This window comes from Silurus aristotelis (genome assembly GCF_946808225.1).
Source record: "Silurus aristotelis genome assembly, chromosome: 10".
Classification (NCBI taxonomy): domain Eukaryota; kingdom Metazoa; phylum Chordata; class Actinopteri; order Siluriformes; family Siluridae; genus Silurus; species Silurus aristotelis.
Window position 1 is genome coordinate 4,997,445 of NC_139583.1, and position 20,909 is coordinate 5,018,353.

General features: G+C 39.1%; 1 protein-coding gene and 1 long non-coding RNA gene across 6 annotated transcripts in view; both read left to right on the forward strand.

The window, feature by feature from the left end:
• Positions 1-20,909, forward strand: part of wtip (WT1 interacting protein) — a 40,505-nt gene that overhangs the window by 4,922 nt on the left and 14,674 nt on the right. For 4 of the 5 annotated variants that reach the window (XR_014535346.1, XR_014535347.1, XR_014535348.1 and 1 more), the window contains exon 2: positions 10,721-10,822. The exons of the other annotated variant lie outside the window; for it this stretch is intronic. Coding sequence is in view for 1 of the 4 variants with exons in the window: in XM_083552435.1 (XP_083408561.1) it covers positions 10,721-10,822 (102 nt within the window). In the remaining 3 variants the exon portion in view is untranslated. The remainder of the gene's footprint in view (positions 1-10,720; positions 10,823-20,909) is intronic. 5 annotated transcript variants of the gene reach the window in all.
• Positions 4,578-4,986, forward strand: LOC310732225. Its single transcript, XR_014535405.1, has 2 exons — positions 4,578-4,791; positions 4,852-4,986. It is a non-coding gene; the product is annotated as an uncharacterized lncRNA (long non-coding RNA).

The following is a 20,909-nucleotide window of genomic DNA, read 5'->3' on the forward strand; positions in this document are numbered from 1 at the left end:
CAACCTGGCTCTTCTGCACATGCACCCTGCTGACTGCTGATTGGTTATGCCCGCTCCAGGCAGGTCACAGCAGTCTGGCCATCGACCAATCAAAGCAGAGATGGACAGGATCTCGCTCTGCGCTTTTGAAGGTGTAACGTCGTGTACCGCTTGGTATGCACTGTTTACACGTGTGTTCCAGGGTCAGATGAGCGTGGGTTTGCGCTCCCGTGTGTTTTCCAGAGTCAAGCGAGTGGGTGTATGTGTGTGTTCCCATTTGTGTGTATTACAGTGTCAGTAAAATGTGTGTGTATGTGTTCTCAAAGAACTTTTTTACGGGAAGCTTTCAAATCGGAATTTTGTGGGTAAATCTATGACACAAACACGTTTTTATCGTCAATCACGTAATTATGTACTTATTTACTTACATACATACACTCAGGGTAGTAAAAGGCTAAATAAAGGCTCACTGTTCTCGGCTGATCCAGCGATGCTGCTGCTCATGAGTTCATACAGAGCCGTTATGTAAGATGTCTTCTTTATCGGTACATATATATATATATATATATATATATATATATATATATATATATATATATATATATATATATGACAAAACCCTTTACACTGTTCCTTTGTTCTCCGAAAAGGGATGCTGCGGCTTCTTAAAATGTATTTTAAATCTGGTCATTATTGCAGAAATCTTGTCATTTTTCCACGTTTTTACAAACGAGTTTTTTCGAAACTTTAAAAAACTTTAAAGCTCTGGTAAAAGTCGAGTTGTTAACAATTCTGGCAAAAATCCTTTTTTAACTGTTAAGATGAACTCATATTTTATGATTAATTTTACCTATTAAACACCAAACTATGAATAATTCAGGGACTACTTTTCCAGGTGGAAGGATCTTAGCTCTGTTGTGTTGGTTTTTAACCATATTTCTTATGTATTTCATAAAAGTGCAGACAAATTGGCAGCTTCGTCCTCCTACACACAACAATCCACAATCCACCACTTTATCCCCATTTTTTTGGGGTGGGTAAATTCTCACCCAATTTATAAATTTACCAACCAGGAAGAAATATTTCTCTTGAATTTGAATTGGATTTGCTTTGAAACCTACCAACGCGTCTGTTGTAGGTTAGATTAGATTAGCAAATTCTAGGGCAGACAGCAGCCAGATTTTATTACTAGTTCGATCTGATTAGCAAATGCTTGTAAATGTAATGGCACCCTGATGGCTGACGAGTTTTAAGAGACGCTGACATCTCGTCAATGTGTTCAACATTACAAAGTGAGACAAATGCATGTCCCAGAATATACTTTACTGGTTGATGTGGAAAACAGAGGTGAGAGAGGTGTTTCTCCTGAAAGTGAGTGAGATGAACAGCGCTGCCGGTGTTGGTGCAGCATCCATATATATACACACACACACACACACACACACACACACACACACACACACACACACTCGAGTGTAAACCAGGCCTTAGAGTGCAAGTCTTCTCTTAACATCTTCCAATAGTATTTTCTTCTGAGTTTCAACTAGAAAAGTTGCCTGCATTTTCTTCTTTGCCTCTGGTTATTGTGTGCAAACTAGAAACACAGTGCAAGAGAAGAGTGAATACACTCTTTTTGACCAACTTTCTGTTGCAATGGCTCATTGATTTTCATTTTTTTGTGTGTGTGTGTTTTATTTGAGCGCAGGATTATAAAAACTCAACTATATTGAAAACTTAAAAAAAAAGAGTGCTCTTCTCTAGGGTTACTGGTAAATCATGGAAGGGAAAGGTGTGTCTGTTTGTGTGTGTGTGTGTGTGTTTGTGTGTGTGTGTGTGTGTGTGTTAGCCAAGTGACCATGCACACAAATTCTCTTCCCTTTGTAAAAGAAAAAACTTCTTGGTTACCGTGACAACCTTGTCCCGAAAAATTGATAGTCATGCAGGGTGTTTGGCTCCGTGGCTCACGGTAGAATAATCCCCCTACACCCTCCATCACTCCGTAATTCTTTTTGTGTATCTGCATTCCTCTCTCTCTCTCTCTCTCTCTCTCTCTCTCTCTCTCTATATATATATATATATATATATATATATATATATATATATATATATATATATATATATATATATATATATATCTTTCTTTCTCTCTCTTCTTTCTGATGCTTTCCAATCTCTCTTTCCCCTGTCTCACTTTCACATTCTTGCTATCTCACTCCTTCTCTCTTTTTTTTTTTATCTCCCCCAGTGTTTTTTCTATCTTTCATTCCTCTATACCCGTCCGTCTTATTCCATACCTTCTCTCTTTTCATGCATCTTGCTACCTGTTTAGGAGGGGGCGACCCCAAACTTTTGGCACGTGACTCCGGCTCGGCATCCAGACGCAACCGGTGGGGGTAAAGTCTGATTGTCTGCTTAGAATGATAATGAACATGCACACACACACACACACACACACACACACACACACACACACACACACACACACACACACACACAGGGGCATTGCTGTGTCTGCGTTGGGCTGTGTCAGCAGCGCTACACCCACACGTAGCCCCGGGAGCTCTCTTGTGGGTAAATAAAGCCAGGTGGTACTTTCTTGCCTGAAGGATAGAGTAACAAAAAGCTTGCTTATTTGTTTCCAAGCTCGTTTGAAAAGATGGTTGCAGGATGTGCACGCTTGTGCTATTATCGTCATGGGAACGACAGTCATCTGCCTTGATGTTTCTTCACGTTGGGCTCTGTATAAATACAGCAGTCTGTTTCAGTACAGATGTTATATAGAGATCCAGAATCTGACTCCGTTTGTACTGTTGGATTCTGGACTTTGGGCAGAGTTTTCCAGCTTCTGCAATGCATTGTGGGGCATTATGATTATGGCCAGAAATGCTGGATAGATATCAGATTTGACATTGGCTGTGCAGGGCAATTCACTGATGTATTTTTTATGGTTAAAAACATAAAAAATGCATCAGGGGCATCAATATATTGCTGCAGATGTTCTTATTCAGAGCGACTTGCAGAGGTGCTAACGTGCTTTTTAACCATAGATTTAACGATTCTTGAGCTTGTGCAATAGAGATATAAAAAACACAGAAAATCTCAAGATTTTATGCTTTCTCAGCTAAACAGTCGTCAGAACAAACACAGGAAAAATACGAGGAAAATTCAAACATTCCACATTTAGTCCTCATTTGCTGCCACTGTTCTGGGAAGATGTTCCATTAGATTTTGGCGTGTGCTTGTGAAGATTTGTGCTCTTTCAGCCATTAAGGGTGTTAGTAAAGACAGGTGCTGATGTCGGTGATGTGAGGAGGAATGGAGTGCAGTCAGCGTTCACATTCATTGCAAATGTGTTGAGTCGGGATGAGGTCTAAGCTCTATAGCAGGCCACTTAAGATCTCCAACCCATGTAAAGAATATCTTCATGGAGCTTTCTTTGTGCACAGAGGCATTGCCATTCTGGAACAGGTTTTGGGTTTTCTTGTTTACGTGAAGGGAAAATTAAATGCTATGTGTGCCTTAATTGAGAGCCTTCAACTTAGTGCTAACAGATTAGAGAAGGACTATAAATCGCTGGAAAAGTCAGGTGTCCCGATACTCTTGTCTTTACAGTGTACATGCTTCGGCATTATAATGGTTTATTCTAGGTGAATTTTTTAACACAAGACGGCAAAAACCAACATTCAAGTTTTTTACGATACAGTTGTGTCTTTATGTGATACATTTTTGACCCATCTGTTGTAGACATTTAAAAAAATTAACATTAACTTAATGTTAATTTTATTACAATTATAATTTTACAGGTTTTATACAAATTCAATGCAATATCTCTGTTTATAACCTAAACTATACACCATGTTATATTGCATGTATCGTAGAAAAGGATTGTGATGAGAAGTTTTTCCCGTATCGCCCAGCCCTAATTCAGAGCACTTACAGTAATGTAGCTTTGATCGCTCAGATTGTTTTTACGTTTCATTTACAATAACTTGTACCCTCCGGCTAATATATTATTAGCACAGCAGGATCCTGTTTCACAGTTAGACACTGGAATGAATAGCGGTGCAGCAGGAAGTGGTGCGAGTTTTGCTCATGAGGAGAACAATGCACACCGTGGCGTTTCTCCAGCTGTTACTCATCAGAAACGCCAGTGTCTTAAAAAGGAAGTGTGTACCAGTGTGTACCAGGTGAAGCTGCACTGATCAGAGCGAATACAAGGAGAAGGAGTTGATGTATGGTAGGAAGTTGTCTAGCCATTCAGACAGGTCTGGGTCAGCTTACTGCTGGAAGTGTATGGTCTGGACTCGTGACTGTTATTGAAACGGAAAGGAATTTCCTCACAGTTTGCCAAAAGAAAAAATGATAGATAGATAGATAGATAGATAGATAGATAGATAGATAGATAGATAGATAGATAGATAGATAGATAGATAGATAGATAGATAGATAGATAGATAGAATTTTATGTTGCCATTTGTATCGTGATGCAACTTTAATAACATATTTCCATCGGTAAAAACGGATTTATTTAGATAAAATTATCAGTAAACTTTTATTATTTAGAAAGTAATTTGTGACCAATACTGCATTTGATATGTAGATTGATTTCTCCTTGCTAAACTGTTTCCCAAGCACGTTCTCTCTGCTGCTACGTGAACAAATCGCAAAATAAATATTTGAATATGGCTAAAATTACTTTTTGGCTTCGCCTCAAACGATTCTTTGACTTTGTTTGAAATGGGAAGTGGTTTCTCGTTGATTAAGATGTTGGGACTTCTGAGTGAAAATTTTAAATCCCAGTACTGCCAAGCTGTCAATGTTGGTCCCTTGAGCAAAACCATTAACCCTCAACTTCTCAGTTCTATAAATTAGATAATTGTAAGTTGTTCTTGATAGCGGCATCTACAAAGTGCCATAAGTGAAAATGACTCTTTGAATATGGCATAAATGACATTTGAATTCAGTCTAAATGGCTCTTTGAATATGACCTAAATGTTATTAGCAGCCAGGAGTCAACTCACATTTGTATGTTGGTTCAAAGTGGACTAAATAAAAGATTAATGGACTGTTACAAGATTAGGGCTGAGATTAATAGAGCATAACTCTCTCTTTACCCAAAACACTGAGCGCTTGTTAGGAATCTGTGTAGTTTTACTTGATGTAGTCTTATTCTCATATCAGTTAGTGTTAGATGTTCACTTCAGGGATCAGCATATGGCATAGCAAAGAACAAAAATAATCAAGGTGATGGCTGACTAACTTACACAAACATAAATAAACAGAAAAACATTATTCCCCCAACTTCCTTAGCGCTAAAACTGGAGAAAAATAAAGAGATGAATAAATGTCAAGTTTTCCGAACTATTGTACTCCATAATTCATGTTTCAAGAATACATTCTACTCACTGGTGCCTCAACACTATTGCAAGATTGTGGACTTGTGTAGGGAAAGTGGCTTCATCTGTTGGTACCAATACCCACGTATTGATCAGTATGATCGGCACTTTGTGGATGCACGGCGTGTTATTGTGTAGGAACGGCTTCATTCTTTCTTGTGCAAAAAAAGATTTTGAATCATTCTGGCTAGAAAGAGATTAATTTTTTTCATGGTGTTCTCAGTGCAAGTTCTCAGTCACACCACAGAGGTGAGCTAATTGCAGTGCTCCAGGCTTCTGAAGGTCTAGTTTTATGCAGCAATAACCATAACAACACTTTCCCCAGTATAATTACCATAGAAACGGGAAGTAACGTCGCAAGTTAAACCGACATTCGATGCTGAGTGCAGATAGCTTCTACACCCAATGCAGACCTACACCTGGGTTTTGTTTATGTTAAACACAGACCACCAATTTTAAGAGGATCAAGGATCGTGTCTCTGGACTGCTCCTGGGTCTTTAAAGTATCGTCTGGAAATGTCTGGAAAAAGAAGCGTGAGAATGAAGTGAGAAAGCATCACAGCAGGTGTGATCAGGTATCACTTTCAGTTCTGTAAGGGCAGGGAGTGGAGGAAAGAGAGTACAGGGCTGGTATGGTGATGAAACGCTCAACCGCAGGAAGACATAAACGGTGTAAACTTTTTTAAAGAAGGACATACGTCAATCAGTGACAATCCCGGTCCTGGTGGTTCCTTGATGACGAAGTGAAGCAGGCTGTCCTAGGACGTTTCAGGAGAACTGGCAAATCTTTCCATGATGAATCTTTCTAGGCGTTAGTTAATGGCTTAAGCGCATATTTCTTTTAAAAAATGTATAAGTTTTATTATTGTCGTACAAAATGTTCTATGGCGAATCAGTGATTTATTTGCATAAAACACAACCAGTCACACAATTACGATCATAACATGAACATAAGGTGTGTGATGATATGCATATATATTTTTTTATAGATAGGGTTTGCGATGCAGTATGTTCTGCTATGGTTTGAATATTTCTTTTTGTGAAAACCAGCTGTCGTGCATGCGAGCGAGTTAAAAAGGGCAAAATAAATCACTACAGTGTGTGTCTGAGGAGAACATGTTGGGCTGCTGCTGTTCATGTTTGAGGAACAGTAACAGGAAGTGCTGCTCTAATGAGCTGTGTGAGTTTCATCCCAGGAGTTTGGCTTATGGAGCTTCAGACGCTTGAGGAAGGAATCAATTGGGTCTGGAGTCGTTTACTGGCTCGAGCTGGAACACCGATGCTTTAAAGGAAAATCGTGACTCATAGGCATCCTGTTTATTTGTTTATTAACATGTATTGCATGTGTTTTGGGAGTATCTTTGTATGTAGGTATGAATGTGTGTGTGTGTGTGTGTGTGTGTGTGTGTGGCGTGTGAGTCGACCTCCCCGAGTGCGACGCTGTGTCTCAGAGGCGCGTTGACCTCGGGGCGACCCCAGGCTTTGACCCTGCCCTCGCTGTGGAATGCGACCCCCCTGGTGGAGACCGGCCATGTCGTGCGTGAAAACTCCGCAGTCATCTCAGCGCCTTGTGCTGATTCATTCTTCTATAATGCCAAGCGATTGTTCTTTAACTAAAAGTGGACGATGACCGCTGCTCTTCACGCCCCACTGATTAGCATGAGCATTATTACGTTTACGCCGAACTGCCTATTTTATAAATACACCTCGAATAACTGTACTCTGTTAATGTCTAAAGACAGTATATAAGGTTTTTTTTACAAAGCTCATAACTTATTAACAAGCTTATTTAGGTGTTACCAAGAATTTCAGAACTCAGTAATACCCAGAAGTGTTGCGATTGGGCCAAAGCGATGTTGATGGGGATCGTTCATAGTAATATTTTGTCTTTCTCATCTTCCTGAAATGGGTCAAATTTTAATCTCAATTTTTTTGTAGATTATATTTTTATATCACGTTTAACGTATAGCAGAGGTTTAACGGTACACGTATTCGTAACGGACCGTATTCGAAAAGGACTTTCTTAAAATCTGAATTGCCTCACAAACATTAAATGGCGGTCCGCAAGTTTGTTTAGTCTTCGCCTCTCACTTTGAGCGCAGTGTCACATGATTTGTACTGCCAATGTGGAAAAACTCAGATTTTGTTCTGCACATGTGCGAAATCACTTCCACTTCCCGCCAACGTTTTTACAACAGACTAGCGATATGGTTTCTTTGCCGTTTTTGCGTACAGTTTCAAGAATTTATCTTCAAAGAGTAAATCCTGACAACTCCACATATCGAGGGAGTAAATGAATGAAGGATGGAAGGAAGGAATTCATTCATGAATAAATAAAATGAACGAATAAACAAATAATCTTCTGTTTATTAAATTCAGACATTTGCTAAAGTATGCTGAAATAAGTAGAACAGTTAAGAACATATCTTTAGAAAATTCAATATTAAATTATAAATCTGAATCACACAAACATTTAAAGTTTACACAAATGTAAATTTAATAATAATAATTTATCACTTTTATGTCATTTATTAAATTAGTGCCAATTTAATAGATTATTCAATTGAATCAATATTAAAAAGAATTATTTTATTTAACCAAGCAGGCACTTTGTATGTAAACTGATGTTCACAAACATTAATAATACCATGTCAGATGTATTTACTGAACTGTGTATTTGTGTACATTACACACATGACATATAGAGATATATAGGTAAAAGACGCAGCATTATTGTTTCGACGTGTGGAATTACAGCTCACCAGGTTTGGACAGAAAACTGATTATGAAACCATGGAGATAAACATTTTCCTCATTAGTCGTAAGAAGCAGTAGAGAAGTATCGTTGTGCATTTGGGACGCATAGTACGGTGCTTATGTGCTGCTGTGGAACTTTGTGCATTTATTCCTTCCCCTTCAGTTCCCACTTACACTCGTGAGCGTTGCTCCGGTGGTCATTACTCATTAGTTCGCAAAGAAAATATTGGCACGAAGAAAAATAATACCCGATAGAGCCTGAGGCATGAATCCGTTTGGTGAATTATCATCCGCAACAGGGGAAAAAGTCCATACCCACCTGTCCTTTAAACTCTAGTGTGGTGTCAATGAGCTGCTGCAGTTGTTTGAGGTACAAAATGAACCGTACTCTAATAAACTGTACGGACATCTGCTGAGAAGTTTGGTTTATGAAGATCCAAATGCTTGAGGAATAATTTACTCTAGAATCATTTAACATGTATAAATCAATCATTAATCTGCTTGAGCTGGAACACTAAAGATTCATATTATTTTGCACAATGCCAGACAGGCAGGATCCACTGCATGACACCGGAGACAATATACAAGTAGAGACAGGTCACTGCTTGAAATTTGTAATGCGACAGTGTGTAAAACTCAGCATGGGGCCTGAATTCGGTGCAGTAAATGCCTTAAAAAGCGGCATAATAAGAAGGCAGGTCTGTCAGATTCTCACACTGATGTATTCACAGTTATGGGACACTCTAGTCGCTGAGACAGTCCTACAAAAATGTGAAGAAAAAGAAAAGGGCTTTTTACTTGTCACATGTAAATTACAGCGTATTCTTTCTTCGCATATCCCAGCAAGGTTAGGAAGCTGGGGGTCAGCCATGATACACTGCCCCTGGAGCACAGAGGGTTGAGGGGTTAAGGGTGTTGCTCAGGGGCCCCAAGACCGGCAGATTGCCGATACCGGAGCTTCAGATCAGTAACCCATTGATATAACAATATCTTTGTAAGTTGTAAAAGATAAGGTCAACTCCAGCATAGCAACTATTGGTCCAAACCAAGACATGAGGCAACTCTTAAATGGCTTCCTATTGGTTATATAGTGCACAACAATAGGGTACAAAAAGCATCAGACAAACGAGACAAGAATATGTTTGACCGTTGATCAATTCAGTTTTATTTGTGTGGCACATTTTTTCACAGTGGACTTTGCCCCAGGGGAGCTTTACAGAGATAAATAGATTAAGTATCCATATGCAGGGAGCAGAGAGACAATTGGGATACTTTCATCGTTAAGCATCATTAGACGGACTTGTTATGGAGAAATATTTTCGTGCATGTGTTTGTTATCGGACCCGATCTCCACAAACTGTTCCTACGCCATTTCTACCAGATTATAAGGGTGATTTCAAATCCGTATCCATCTGTTCAGGGTTAAGGGTTGCTCCTGATTTATTGACTGGATTTAGCGTTGGTGAACGTGAAGAGCGGTGGATGAAGTACACAAAGAATGCACTTGAGTAAAAGTAGAGACACACTCTGAAAAATGACTCCAGTAAAAGTGTCCCTTTAAACTTTCACTTGAGTAAAAGTACAAACTGCCTTCAAAGGTACTTAAGTATCCAAAGTACTATGATTTATTATAACTATAATGTTCCTATTATCATTTTTAATCACACGACTCTTCACTTAATCAACTCATTTTATGCGAAAAGACTCGAATGTTACTCAACACAACAATTTATTAATAGAATGATATCAATGAGTCAAACACTGATTGATTTCTATTACAATTATTATGATCCCAAAACCTTCTTTTCAACTACTTAAAAAAAAGTCAAGTTCTGCAGTTTCTTCATCATTTATTCCTCTCTAAATGTTCTGCTTGCTGTTAAACTGATGCTGAACTGTATGTTGGTGATCAGTAGATTCCACCAAGTTCAAAACAGAGCATGCACTTTGAGGCGTGTTTGACCAGTTAAGTCTCATAAATAAAAAGGAACAACTGATTTTCCAAAATGTAGTCGAGTAAAAAGGAAAATATTTGACTTCGAAATGTAGTGAAGTTGAAGTAAAAGTCTCCCCAAATGGAAATACTTCAGTAAAGTACAGATACGTGGAAAAAGCTACTCAAGTACAGTAGCAAATTACATTGATTTCCTCACTGTCCTCCAGGGGGCCTGGACGATTTTACTCCAAGCATTCTGCTGAAACTAGCGCGACTTCAAAATGGAGATCATTGTCCGAACCTGGAATTCAATTTACTAGTGTTGAAAGAGGAACGATTTTTTTGGCTGAACATTTCAGTGCCTTTTGTATCTGAATCTCTACATCGGCTCAAGCTTGACATATTTTCTGGTCCATTTCACTGGCATCATTTTTTTCTTTTTCTTTTTTTTTTTCAACATGCCATGAATACTGACAGTTTTCTCCTTTTTATACAAAATCAGGGGCTTGAGTTCGTTCACAAGTCTAACAATGTGTCAAACGTGTGGTTTTTTAGGACCAAAACACACTACGGACGCATTCTATCGAAGAATGTTGATTCTAATACGTGTGTGTGTGTGTGTGTGTGTGTGTGTGTGTGTGTGTTGTTTTAGGTATTTGTGTAAAATGTGGGAAAGGGGTGTATGGAGCAAGTCAGGCCTGCCAGGCGATGGGAAAGCTCTACCATACTAACTGTTTCACCTGCTGTTCATGTGGTGAGTACACATACACACACACACACACACACACACACACACACACACACACACACACACACACACACACATACACACCTAATCGCAGGTAGGCTTTCCTCATCGGTGCATTTGTATATTTAGTTTTTGACTTGTTGTGTTTTTTCACATCCTATATGCTTGATTCTGAGTGGGTGCATGGACACACACGTCCACTTCGTTGCTGTCGTGTCACCAAGCCGGTGTCCTCTTTCACATGGACAAGTGGAAAGCACTTCCTCACCCATTTACTCTCTCTCTCTCCTGAACAGAGATAGACTTTCTCGTGCATTAAGGCTGAGTAGGTCACGTGAGCGTTGTTCTGAGCAGGAATGCGCAACATCGGTGCCCAAACCTCCAACTCCGGGGGACACGCGCCACTGATGCTGCTGTTTAAAACAGTGTTAGACACAGAGGCAGAGGGTGTTAATAATAAGACAAAGGCAATTCAAGCAACTTCACACAAAGCCAGATGTTGTTTTATATCCAGAGGTGACAAGGGTGAGGAAAAACTCCCCGAGACACCTTCACAATTTTCTTCTGAGTAACACCAGATAGCACGATTATCATACACACACACACACACACACACACACAAACACACACACACACACACACACACACACACACACACACACACACACACACTCACATATGCTTTTCTTTCTTTTCCTTTCTTTTTATTTCTGCTCTTTTCTTCTCCGCTTCTTCTCTCTTTTCTGGTCTTCTCTTCTTTTCACAGGTATCCTTTCTTTTCCTCCTCACTATTTTTTTCCCATCGCTTCTCCTCTCCTGTGTCTGTTCTTCTCTATTCTGTTCTTGACTTGTCTTCTTTTCTCCCGTACCCCTCCTTCTCTTTTTTTTGTCGTGTATCTTTTTTGTCTCTTCTCTTCTTTTCTTAAGTATCAACATTTCTTTTTTCATGCATCGTCTCTTCTTTCCTTGAGTATCTTCTCTACTTTTCTCATGTCATCTCTTCTCCCTTATTGTCTTGTCTTTTTCTTTTTGACTCATCAGTTCTACCTTTTCTCCTTTTATTTTTCCTTTTGTCTTTACTATCATTTTATTGACTCCCCCCACCCCCCCATTGTTCATAACCTCTAGAGCTGTACATTATAAACTCAGACAGTACAGTGTGTGTGTGTGTGTGTGTGTGTGTGTGTGTGTGTGTGTGTGTGTGTGTGTGTGTGAGAAGGATGTTCATTCGTGAGAAGATTGTGATCCTGAGATGATTAGGAAGTGTGTACTAGGCTTGGGTTTGAGTTGCATGTTCCTGGTTAAAGTGTATAAACCTGGGAAGAAGCTACTGTGAGCCTCCATGAAGAAGGTGTTGGAACAATTGTTCATAGATTTGATATGATCATTTTTATAAAATAGCAAATCACAGAGGGAAATGGATCCAGTGAAGATCTTCGATCTGTGACATACCCTGCGTATCTCAGACCAAACACAAATTATTCATCTCGAACGCGTGGAACGAAAGACGGATTTGCTTTCTGGTAACGATCACTTTCACCTCATGCTGACTTTTTGTATGTCAGTAGAATCCATGATGGCAGGATGGCCGACTCTTTGCTCTTTAAACAGAACGACTCTTTGTGCTGCTATAACAGTTGAATTACTTTCTGAGATGAATACACTGATCCGCCTTTCCCAACAAATCAATTTATCTACATGAAAGTATTAGGACGTCTGACTTTTCAAGTCAAATGATGGTTCTTTCTTAAATTGTTACCACAAAGTTGGAGGCACAATAGTATAGGACATGCTTTAAATGCTGTAGAATTAAATTCTTTCTTTAATTGAACTTGGAGATCCAAACCTGTTCCAGCATGACAATGCCCCTGTGCACAAAGCGCAGCTCCATGAAGAGAGAACATTTGGGGATGAATGTGAACGACTGTGCACCAGGCCTCCTCAATTTCTCACCTTCACTAACTTTACTAACACCCTCGTGGACGAATGAATTTCACACAAATCTACACAAAATCTACAAAAAAAGCAGACAGAAGATGGGAACTAAATGTGGAATGGGATGTTCAAAAAGCACACAATCTCATGGTCAGGTGTCCACAAACTTCTGTTCATGTAGTGTTTTAAAAAAAAATCTCATTCAAACAAATTCAACAAAATCTAATATGCTTGTAATGAACTCACCCTCACATTAGATTTTTTAATCTGTTGCAGGATCATGTATCATTATGAATCCTGTCCATTTTTTTAATTTGGAGTTTCAGAGTATTAGAAATTTTAGCATGTGTACAACCTCTAAGTTACAGAGGGTGACTTTTGTTTGTGTAATTGGGAAAGAGAGAGAGAGAGAGAGAGAGAGAGAGAGAGAGAGAGAGAGAGAGAGAAGCGTGCGTGTGTGTGTGTGTGTGTGTGTGTGTGTGTGTGTGTGTGTGTGTGTGTGTGTGTGTGTGTGTGAGTGCCCTCACGGTCATTTTGTACAGGAGCTGGGCTCTGTGTAATTGCTCTATGCTCTTGGCTCTGTCCCACAGCTGCAACCTTTTCTCATCAAACAGCCAGGAATTCCCTCCCACCCTCCGGAACTTGTCTTGGACACACACACACACACACACACACACACACACACACACACACACACACACACACACACACACGCACACACACATGTCTGCCATGTACACATTTAAATATTACCATGCCAGGAACAAACAATAAATGGACTTCTACCATAACACACACACACACACACACACACACACACACACATAAAAATCACACACACAAACAATTCTCTTCTCTTCTTGTTTTTCTTTTTCTTTTTTCATGTCTTTTTTCTCTCCTTTTCCTTTACACTATTTTCTTTTTGGATCTCTGCTTTTCATTTACTCTTCTCTTTCTCCTGTTCTCTCCTTTCCTCTCTTCTCTTTTTCTTTTTCTCTTTTTCCTTTTTTTGATCTCTGCTTTTCCGGTATTCTTCTTTCCTCTTCATTTTCTCTTCCTCTTCTCTTCTCTTCTCTTCTCTTCTCTTCTCTTCTCTTCTCTTCTCTTCTCTTCTCTTCTCTTCTCTTCTCCTGTTGTGAATTTATCTCTTGTATCTTCCATTTCATCTCATCTATTCTTTTTTTCGCTGTACATTTCCTTTATGTCTCCTTTTCCTTTCATTTTATTTTATTTCTTTTCTCTTCTCATCTTCTTAACCATTCCCACCTGTTTTATTTTTTTTCATTTCGTTCATTCTCTCGAGTTGTTATCGAGCACATTACTCAGTCAGACATGACAGCGTGTTCAGATTAGAGCTTTCTGTGGGTGACAGGAGGTTAAATGCGCTTGGCATTTCATGCACATCCGTGTAGTTGTGTTTGGCATCACGTTGACCTGGAACGTGTTTGTGTGTGTGTGTGTGTGTGTGTGTGTGTGTGTGTGTGTGTGTGAGATTGAGAGAGAGAGAGAGAGAGAGAGAGAGAGAGAGAGAGAGAGAGCTTGGTTGAGTATATGGACTAGCAGGCCTACACACGCTCACAACCGAAGGCTAGAATTCCCCCTCACGAATAAAACACAACCAGTGAGTCATCACCTCCGCATCCCATCATGCACTGTGCCCATCTGCAGGTAATAAGGAACCGCTTGTTCTCTCCACTCTGTGCGTATGTGTGTGTGTTTATGTGTGTGTGTGAGAGAGAAAGAGAGAGAGAATAGGGGTGCACACAGGAAGGGCAGAATTACAGCGAGCATGTTTTCTTTCACTGCTTTGCGAAAATAAATGGCAGCTCTGTGGATGTTTTTTCCGAATAAGCAGAAAGCAGCATTTTTCTTTCACCAGTAGATAAGAGCTGCATACGCAGCGCCCGAGCCAAACCAGGTGAGATTACGCAAACATGGGCCGAGATTCCTTTCTAATCGCCCAGGGTTTGATGTTCGCATCTGTTGATATAAAAGGAAACGAGTTGGAGATAAATAAGACGTTAAGGAGAAAAGGGAGTAAAGGATTGTGGGAAAGTGGAGGATGTGTAAGCCATGGTTTTGCACCACATTTCTCTTTATCTTCATAGCAGGGGGGTCAAAACACCGACAGGTCAAACTCAGAGGTTGCTAAACCTGCAAAGGAAATAACTAAGTGAAGTGTCAAACAGAAACCAGGAACTATAACTAGGAAACTATGCTGGACTTCCAGAGACATGGTTTATTGTTCAAATACAATAGCAAGACCTGAAACCTTAGATCCTGCACTATATTCTGTATCCGTTACACCAAAATAGACCAAACTATGTGAACCAAAGAGATCAATGAAATGCCCTGAAGCTCATCTTCTTCATATTACACTTTACATACAAATATCTGGATCAAAAAAACTAACAGAAAAATGTACACATGAGGAAATGTAAATATAAGAAAATTAACAGGTAACAAGAATAATAAAGTTTTATTCAGTTAGACAACAAAAAATTTTTCTATAGATACATTTCTTCAATGTCTTTTTCACCTTCTATGCTAAAAATGTTTTCTAAAGATAGCATGCTGCACCGTTTTCTTCACCTTCTTTTCTCAAATGTTTTCTTCAATTTGCACGCTGCTTTCATTGCTACAGTGTTTTCACCTGCTACGCTACATGTTTTCTATAGCTTGCAAACTCTTTGCCTTCTGTTCTAAATTGTTCCTCAGCTAGCATGCTACGTTTTCTGGACCTTCTATGCTACAACGTTTTAACATTTTTTTCTTCTCTTTCTATGCTCCAATATTTTCTTTACTTTCTAAGCTACAATGTTTTCTACGAAGTTCATAAAAACAAACTTTTTCTTCACTTTCTATGCGATACTGTTCAGTTTCTATTCTGTTTTCTTCATTTTCTATGCAAAAATTAATAATTACATCTAAAAAAAACAAAGTAAAAAAACAAATGTAATTAAGGATTATGTAGCGGTATTGCATTTTTCAACCTGTGTAATTATTTCAGGATGTTTTTATGTCAGTTAACATGCTAAAATGTTTTCTTCACCTTTTTTTTTGAAGGATGAAAAATTTAAACTTGAATTGAAATTCCTCTCCAGTCATATATATATATATATGTATACACACAGCTCAGAATACATAAAGAAGTCGGTTTCATGGATAAAAATTTAGAAAAACCTTACCTTTCTTTCTCGCTCCGACAGCTTCATCGTGTATTATTGACATGTTTCCGTCTGTCCGTGTGAACATTCTCATGCTGTCTTCTGAATAACTCATTGGGGAAAAAAACATCCTCGGGAATTTTTCCCACAAATCCCTGCCTTTGTGATGCTTGGCTTGGTGTGTTGCGAACTTGAAGACTGAAAGAGGGAAGAGAAAGATCTCTCTTTAGAGTGTCTCTTCGGCATTAACGCACAAGCCAGAGTGTACATTTTACTTGAAGCATTACGGGTGTTGCAGCTCCAGAGTAGAGAGAAGTGATTTTATAGTGAGATGCGGGTTATATGGGTCATACGCCGTGGTTCTGTTGTTCCTGAGATTCAATATATAAACCTCACCAGAGGGCTACGGCCGTTCACGGATAAACTCCAGGCTTACAGCTCAGTGAACTAACTTATTTTGGTGGTGCACAAACACACACACACACAAACACACACACAATTACCCTCTGTCAAAGCAGCACAAGACGACTGGTGTGCAGTAGCAGCTGTACCGGGTTCGAGCTCTGGCGTGTGTGATGTATTGGGTTTAATGATGATGATGATTGTTTTTCTGGTCACACTCTGTGTGAGTGTTTGTGTGTGTGTGTGTGTGTGTGTGTGTGTGTGTGTGTGTGTATGTGTGTCCCAGAAGCTAACAGCTCACATGTAAACACACAAAAATTCAAGTTATACATTACCTCCACCATAAACCTGCCTCCTCGTGTTGCTGCTTCTTCAGCCGTTAAGTAACATGGATGCAGCTTTGAGTCCCAAATGACTAAATTAAAGGTGAGGAGCTACATTTGAATCCCCCTGTTTTCAAATAGTGACCATTACTTTTCATCATATCACTGGCTCATAATTTTACCCCCATTTTGATTATTCGCTAGAAATAAAATAGCCAAGAATTAATTCTATTTGCTTGGTTTTGTTTAAGTGGTACATTTCATCATAAGTAAACCTACAATAATTATATATTATATGTATTAGTGAGTTACTAGAGATATTAGGCTATTTGGCCAAATAAAATGGGTTTAATTTAAACAATTCAAACTTTAAAAAAAATCACAACTCAAACCTAAAGTGTTATTGTACAGTGGCGGACGAATTACACAAACCATGTACTTGAGTTAAAGATACACTCGGTAAAATATTACTCCGGAAAATGTGCTCCACTTGAGTAAAAGTAAAAAAGTATTTGCCTTTAAATGTGCATAAGTATCCAAAGTACTATGATTTATCATCTTCCTATTATCAAGTTTTGCTTTTGCTTAATCAAAGACTACAAAGTTACTCTTAGCACACAAATCTATTAATAGAATGATATTAATGAGTCAAACACTGATTGATATCTATTAAAATGATCATGAGCCCAAAACCTTCTTTTCAACTACTTAAAAAATTGCACAAATATGGTCACGGGTGTTGTGGCGAGTTCTAGTCAGGAGTTTCCTCCATGATTTATTCCTCTCGAAATGTTCTGCTTGATGTTGAACTGATGCTGTGCTAAATAGATACCACAAAGCGGCAAGTTCAAAACAAAGCGTGTCATTACTGTCCACCACTGGTATTATACACATTTATATAATGAGTACAATAAATGATACTAAAGGATTAAGGTGTCAGTGAAATTTATCCTACTGTACCAGCCGTTATGTGAGCAAAGTTTGAGAACCGCTACGTTAGATCCAAGTAGCGACTCCTCGGTCCCTGAGCAAGGCCCTTAACCCCATATCTGCTCAGCTGTATGATTGAGATAAATTTAATTCACTCTGGATAAGGACATCTGCCAAACACCATAACTGTTCATTTAAATAGTTTCCTGAAATTGACTAATCTCCCACCAGGGGTGTATTCACCATTTGCCCAAAGTACTTGGAATTGGCTCCAAAATCGATCGTGGCACTGACCAGGATAAAACACTTAGAGGCTTAGAGAGTGATGGAAAAACAAATGGTAACCAAGGTAGCCTTTATTTCAATTAACACTATTGCAGTATGTTGCATTTGGAACATATTGGAGTTTGAGATTCTGTCTTTGCCCAAAACTAATACATTTTTTATTTGAAAACACATTTTTCTCCCTGTTTTGGCGTTCCGTCCACACGGAGATTTTGAAAAAGGCTCTTACCCGGATACAATTGCAAACTTCGTATTCACGTCACACTCTTACGTTTTGCTCATACGCAGTACAGGACGTGAGCATTTTCAGACGTTTCAGTGTGGATAAGCGACTTTTGGGAAATAATTGAAAATGAAAGTGTGGATGCAGAGTATTTTGAGATGAAAACTCTGTTTATCCGGATTAGTGTAGACGTAACCTTTAGAAGTGCGTATAACAGTATTTGATAGAGAATGTGTGACAAAGGCTGCAGGGAAAAAGAATGTGCGAATCAGGCTTCACCATCCCCCTCCCTCCCTGTCTGTCTGTCTCTCTCACTGTCTCTCGGTGGGGTGGAGGAGAGAAGGGGGTGAATGGGACCAGCCAGTGACCTCAGACCAAAAGAATGTCCCCATTTACTCACTCACACATTTAGTATCTTTTCTTTGCGTCTTTGCGTGCTAACCCCACCTGTCAGAGTGCTACAGTGACTCCCAGTTAGTGGCCCTGCAGCCCGTCACGTATTTCTTCATGCATCTGTACAGTCACTTTCCTGCCTTTCAACACCTTTAATTGTTTAACACAGGACTGAGCCTCAGAACTGTTGAGTTCAGAAATGTTTTCGCACACTATCTATCAATCCTGTCCCCACTACAGGAGTGTGTGTTTGTTTGTGTGTGTGTGTGTGTGTGTGTGTAGTGTTTTGTTGTCTCCAAAGCCCCAATCTGGATTCTCTGCAGCTGGCAGCAAACAGAGGCTTTCAAACAACACCCGCTCTGTTGCCTGCACCCATTAGAGCCCTCATTTATGTGAATTAATCACGGCCTCTGTTAGTAAACTCATAGCTGGTGTCTGGCTGGTGTGTGCATGCGTGTGTGTGTGTGTGTGTGTGTGTGTGTGTGTGTGTGTGTGTGTGTGTGTGTGTGTGTGTGTGTTGGGATTCAGTTTGAAAGGGGCTAGGACATAAATTTTGGGGTTTGAATGAAAAGAGATGGGTCTCACCCACAAACCCCAGGAACTAAAAGACTAGCTTGGCATGAAGAGTTAAATGCAGAACAGTCTGACTGATTTACAGACTCCTCTGTGTGCGTGTGTGTGTTGTGTGTGTGTGTGTGTGTGTGTGTGGTATGAGAATACTATCCACATACCCATCCCTTCTTCATAAGCTCCCATGAATATACTGGGTATTTTTCTTATCGTATAGAATTTGTTCTATTTTTTAATTTAAACACACTTGAGCGCCCCCCGATTGCACAGTCCAGTTTAGTGTTTGTCTTAATAGTGTTGCCGTACTCTATTGTATCCTGATCTATAGGTTTCTAAAGTTCAAATCATATTCTTTCAGTTCAAATCCTTGCCCTCAGACCGGCCAAATTGTTGGTGTGGTAGTTCCCGTGTTCTTTTGTTCAAGGCTTTTAAAACAACCTCATTATAATAACCATCACCCAGTCCTTCCTAATTAAATAATGTTACTGCCATTACCATTTGTTTAGCTAGATATCAGGTAAGCAAAAATATTTCTCTCCACAGAAAAGTCAGACCCTGATTATATTAGATGTGTCGTTTCACAGTATGGATAGGTTTTGTATGTGTGATCTCTGCTGCTGTAATAATATACATTACCATTAGCATACCAGTGAGATTTTCAGTATGTTAACGCTTTGAATTACCTCTGCATAATGCTCTCATAATTACTGGAGTGACACAGCTGACATAAGATCAGAAATATTATATAGGCCAGTTACATCACGGGTAAATTTCTAGCGTATACACAGTATGCAGTGTGATAAATATACAGTATTCCTTCACCTTCCGCGGGGGGTTACCTTCCAGACCCCTCTCGAAAATCTTCGAAGTGGCAACCTAATATGTTTACAGTACATTATAATGAATACCTGTATATCTTAAGGTTTTATAAAAATGTCCCGACACTCCTATAACCCTTTCCTCTGCTCTTAAACACTTTCAATATTTCTAAACCTACGTTATTTTAACATCAAAAAGTCTAAATAGATACTCACCAGTGAAGATAGAACCTGAATGATGAAGATGATGATGAAGCAAGTGTGCAGTACTAATGATGATAAAAGCGAGGACATACCCAAGAAGAGCATTACAGCTACTCCAAAAGCTTAATTTTTTAGGCTAGAAAATGGTTATTTTACCGCACAAATAATTAAAATAACTCAAAAAATCTGCGAAACAAAATTAGATATGTTCCATTCAAAAACTCACGTTACAGTATTTATATTTATATATTGGGACGCTGTGTAAAATGTAAATAAAAACAGAATGCAATGATTTGCAAATCTTATAAACCTATATTTTATTCACAATAGAAGATAGAGAACATATCAAATGTTTAAATTGAGGAAATGAACTATTTTAAGAAAAAAAGCTAATTTTGAAATTAATGGCAACCACACGTCCCAATAAATGTGGGACATTGTATTTAATGAAGTGCCATCTGAGATCCCAAAGATCACTGGCACCCAATATTGCATTTGGGCCTTGTCACTTGTCACTTAGAATCTTCTGATGATATTATGTGCTGAAGATGATCTATTTGAGGTCTTTGCAATTTTTTGTTCTGAAGTTTTTCACAGCTTTCACAGAGTTTTTCACAGAAGCTCTGCACAACTTTATTTCTGAGAGACTCTGCCTCTCTGAGATGCCTTTTTAATACCCGAACATCTTACTGACCTGTTATCAATTAACCTGATTAGATGCAAAATGTTCTTCCAGCTCTTTCTTAATAGTACCACTTGCTTTTCCAGCCTTTTGTTGACCATCTCCCAATGTTTTCGAGACGTGTTGCTGCCACCAAATTCAAAATAACCTTTTTTTTTTTT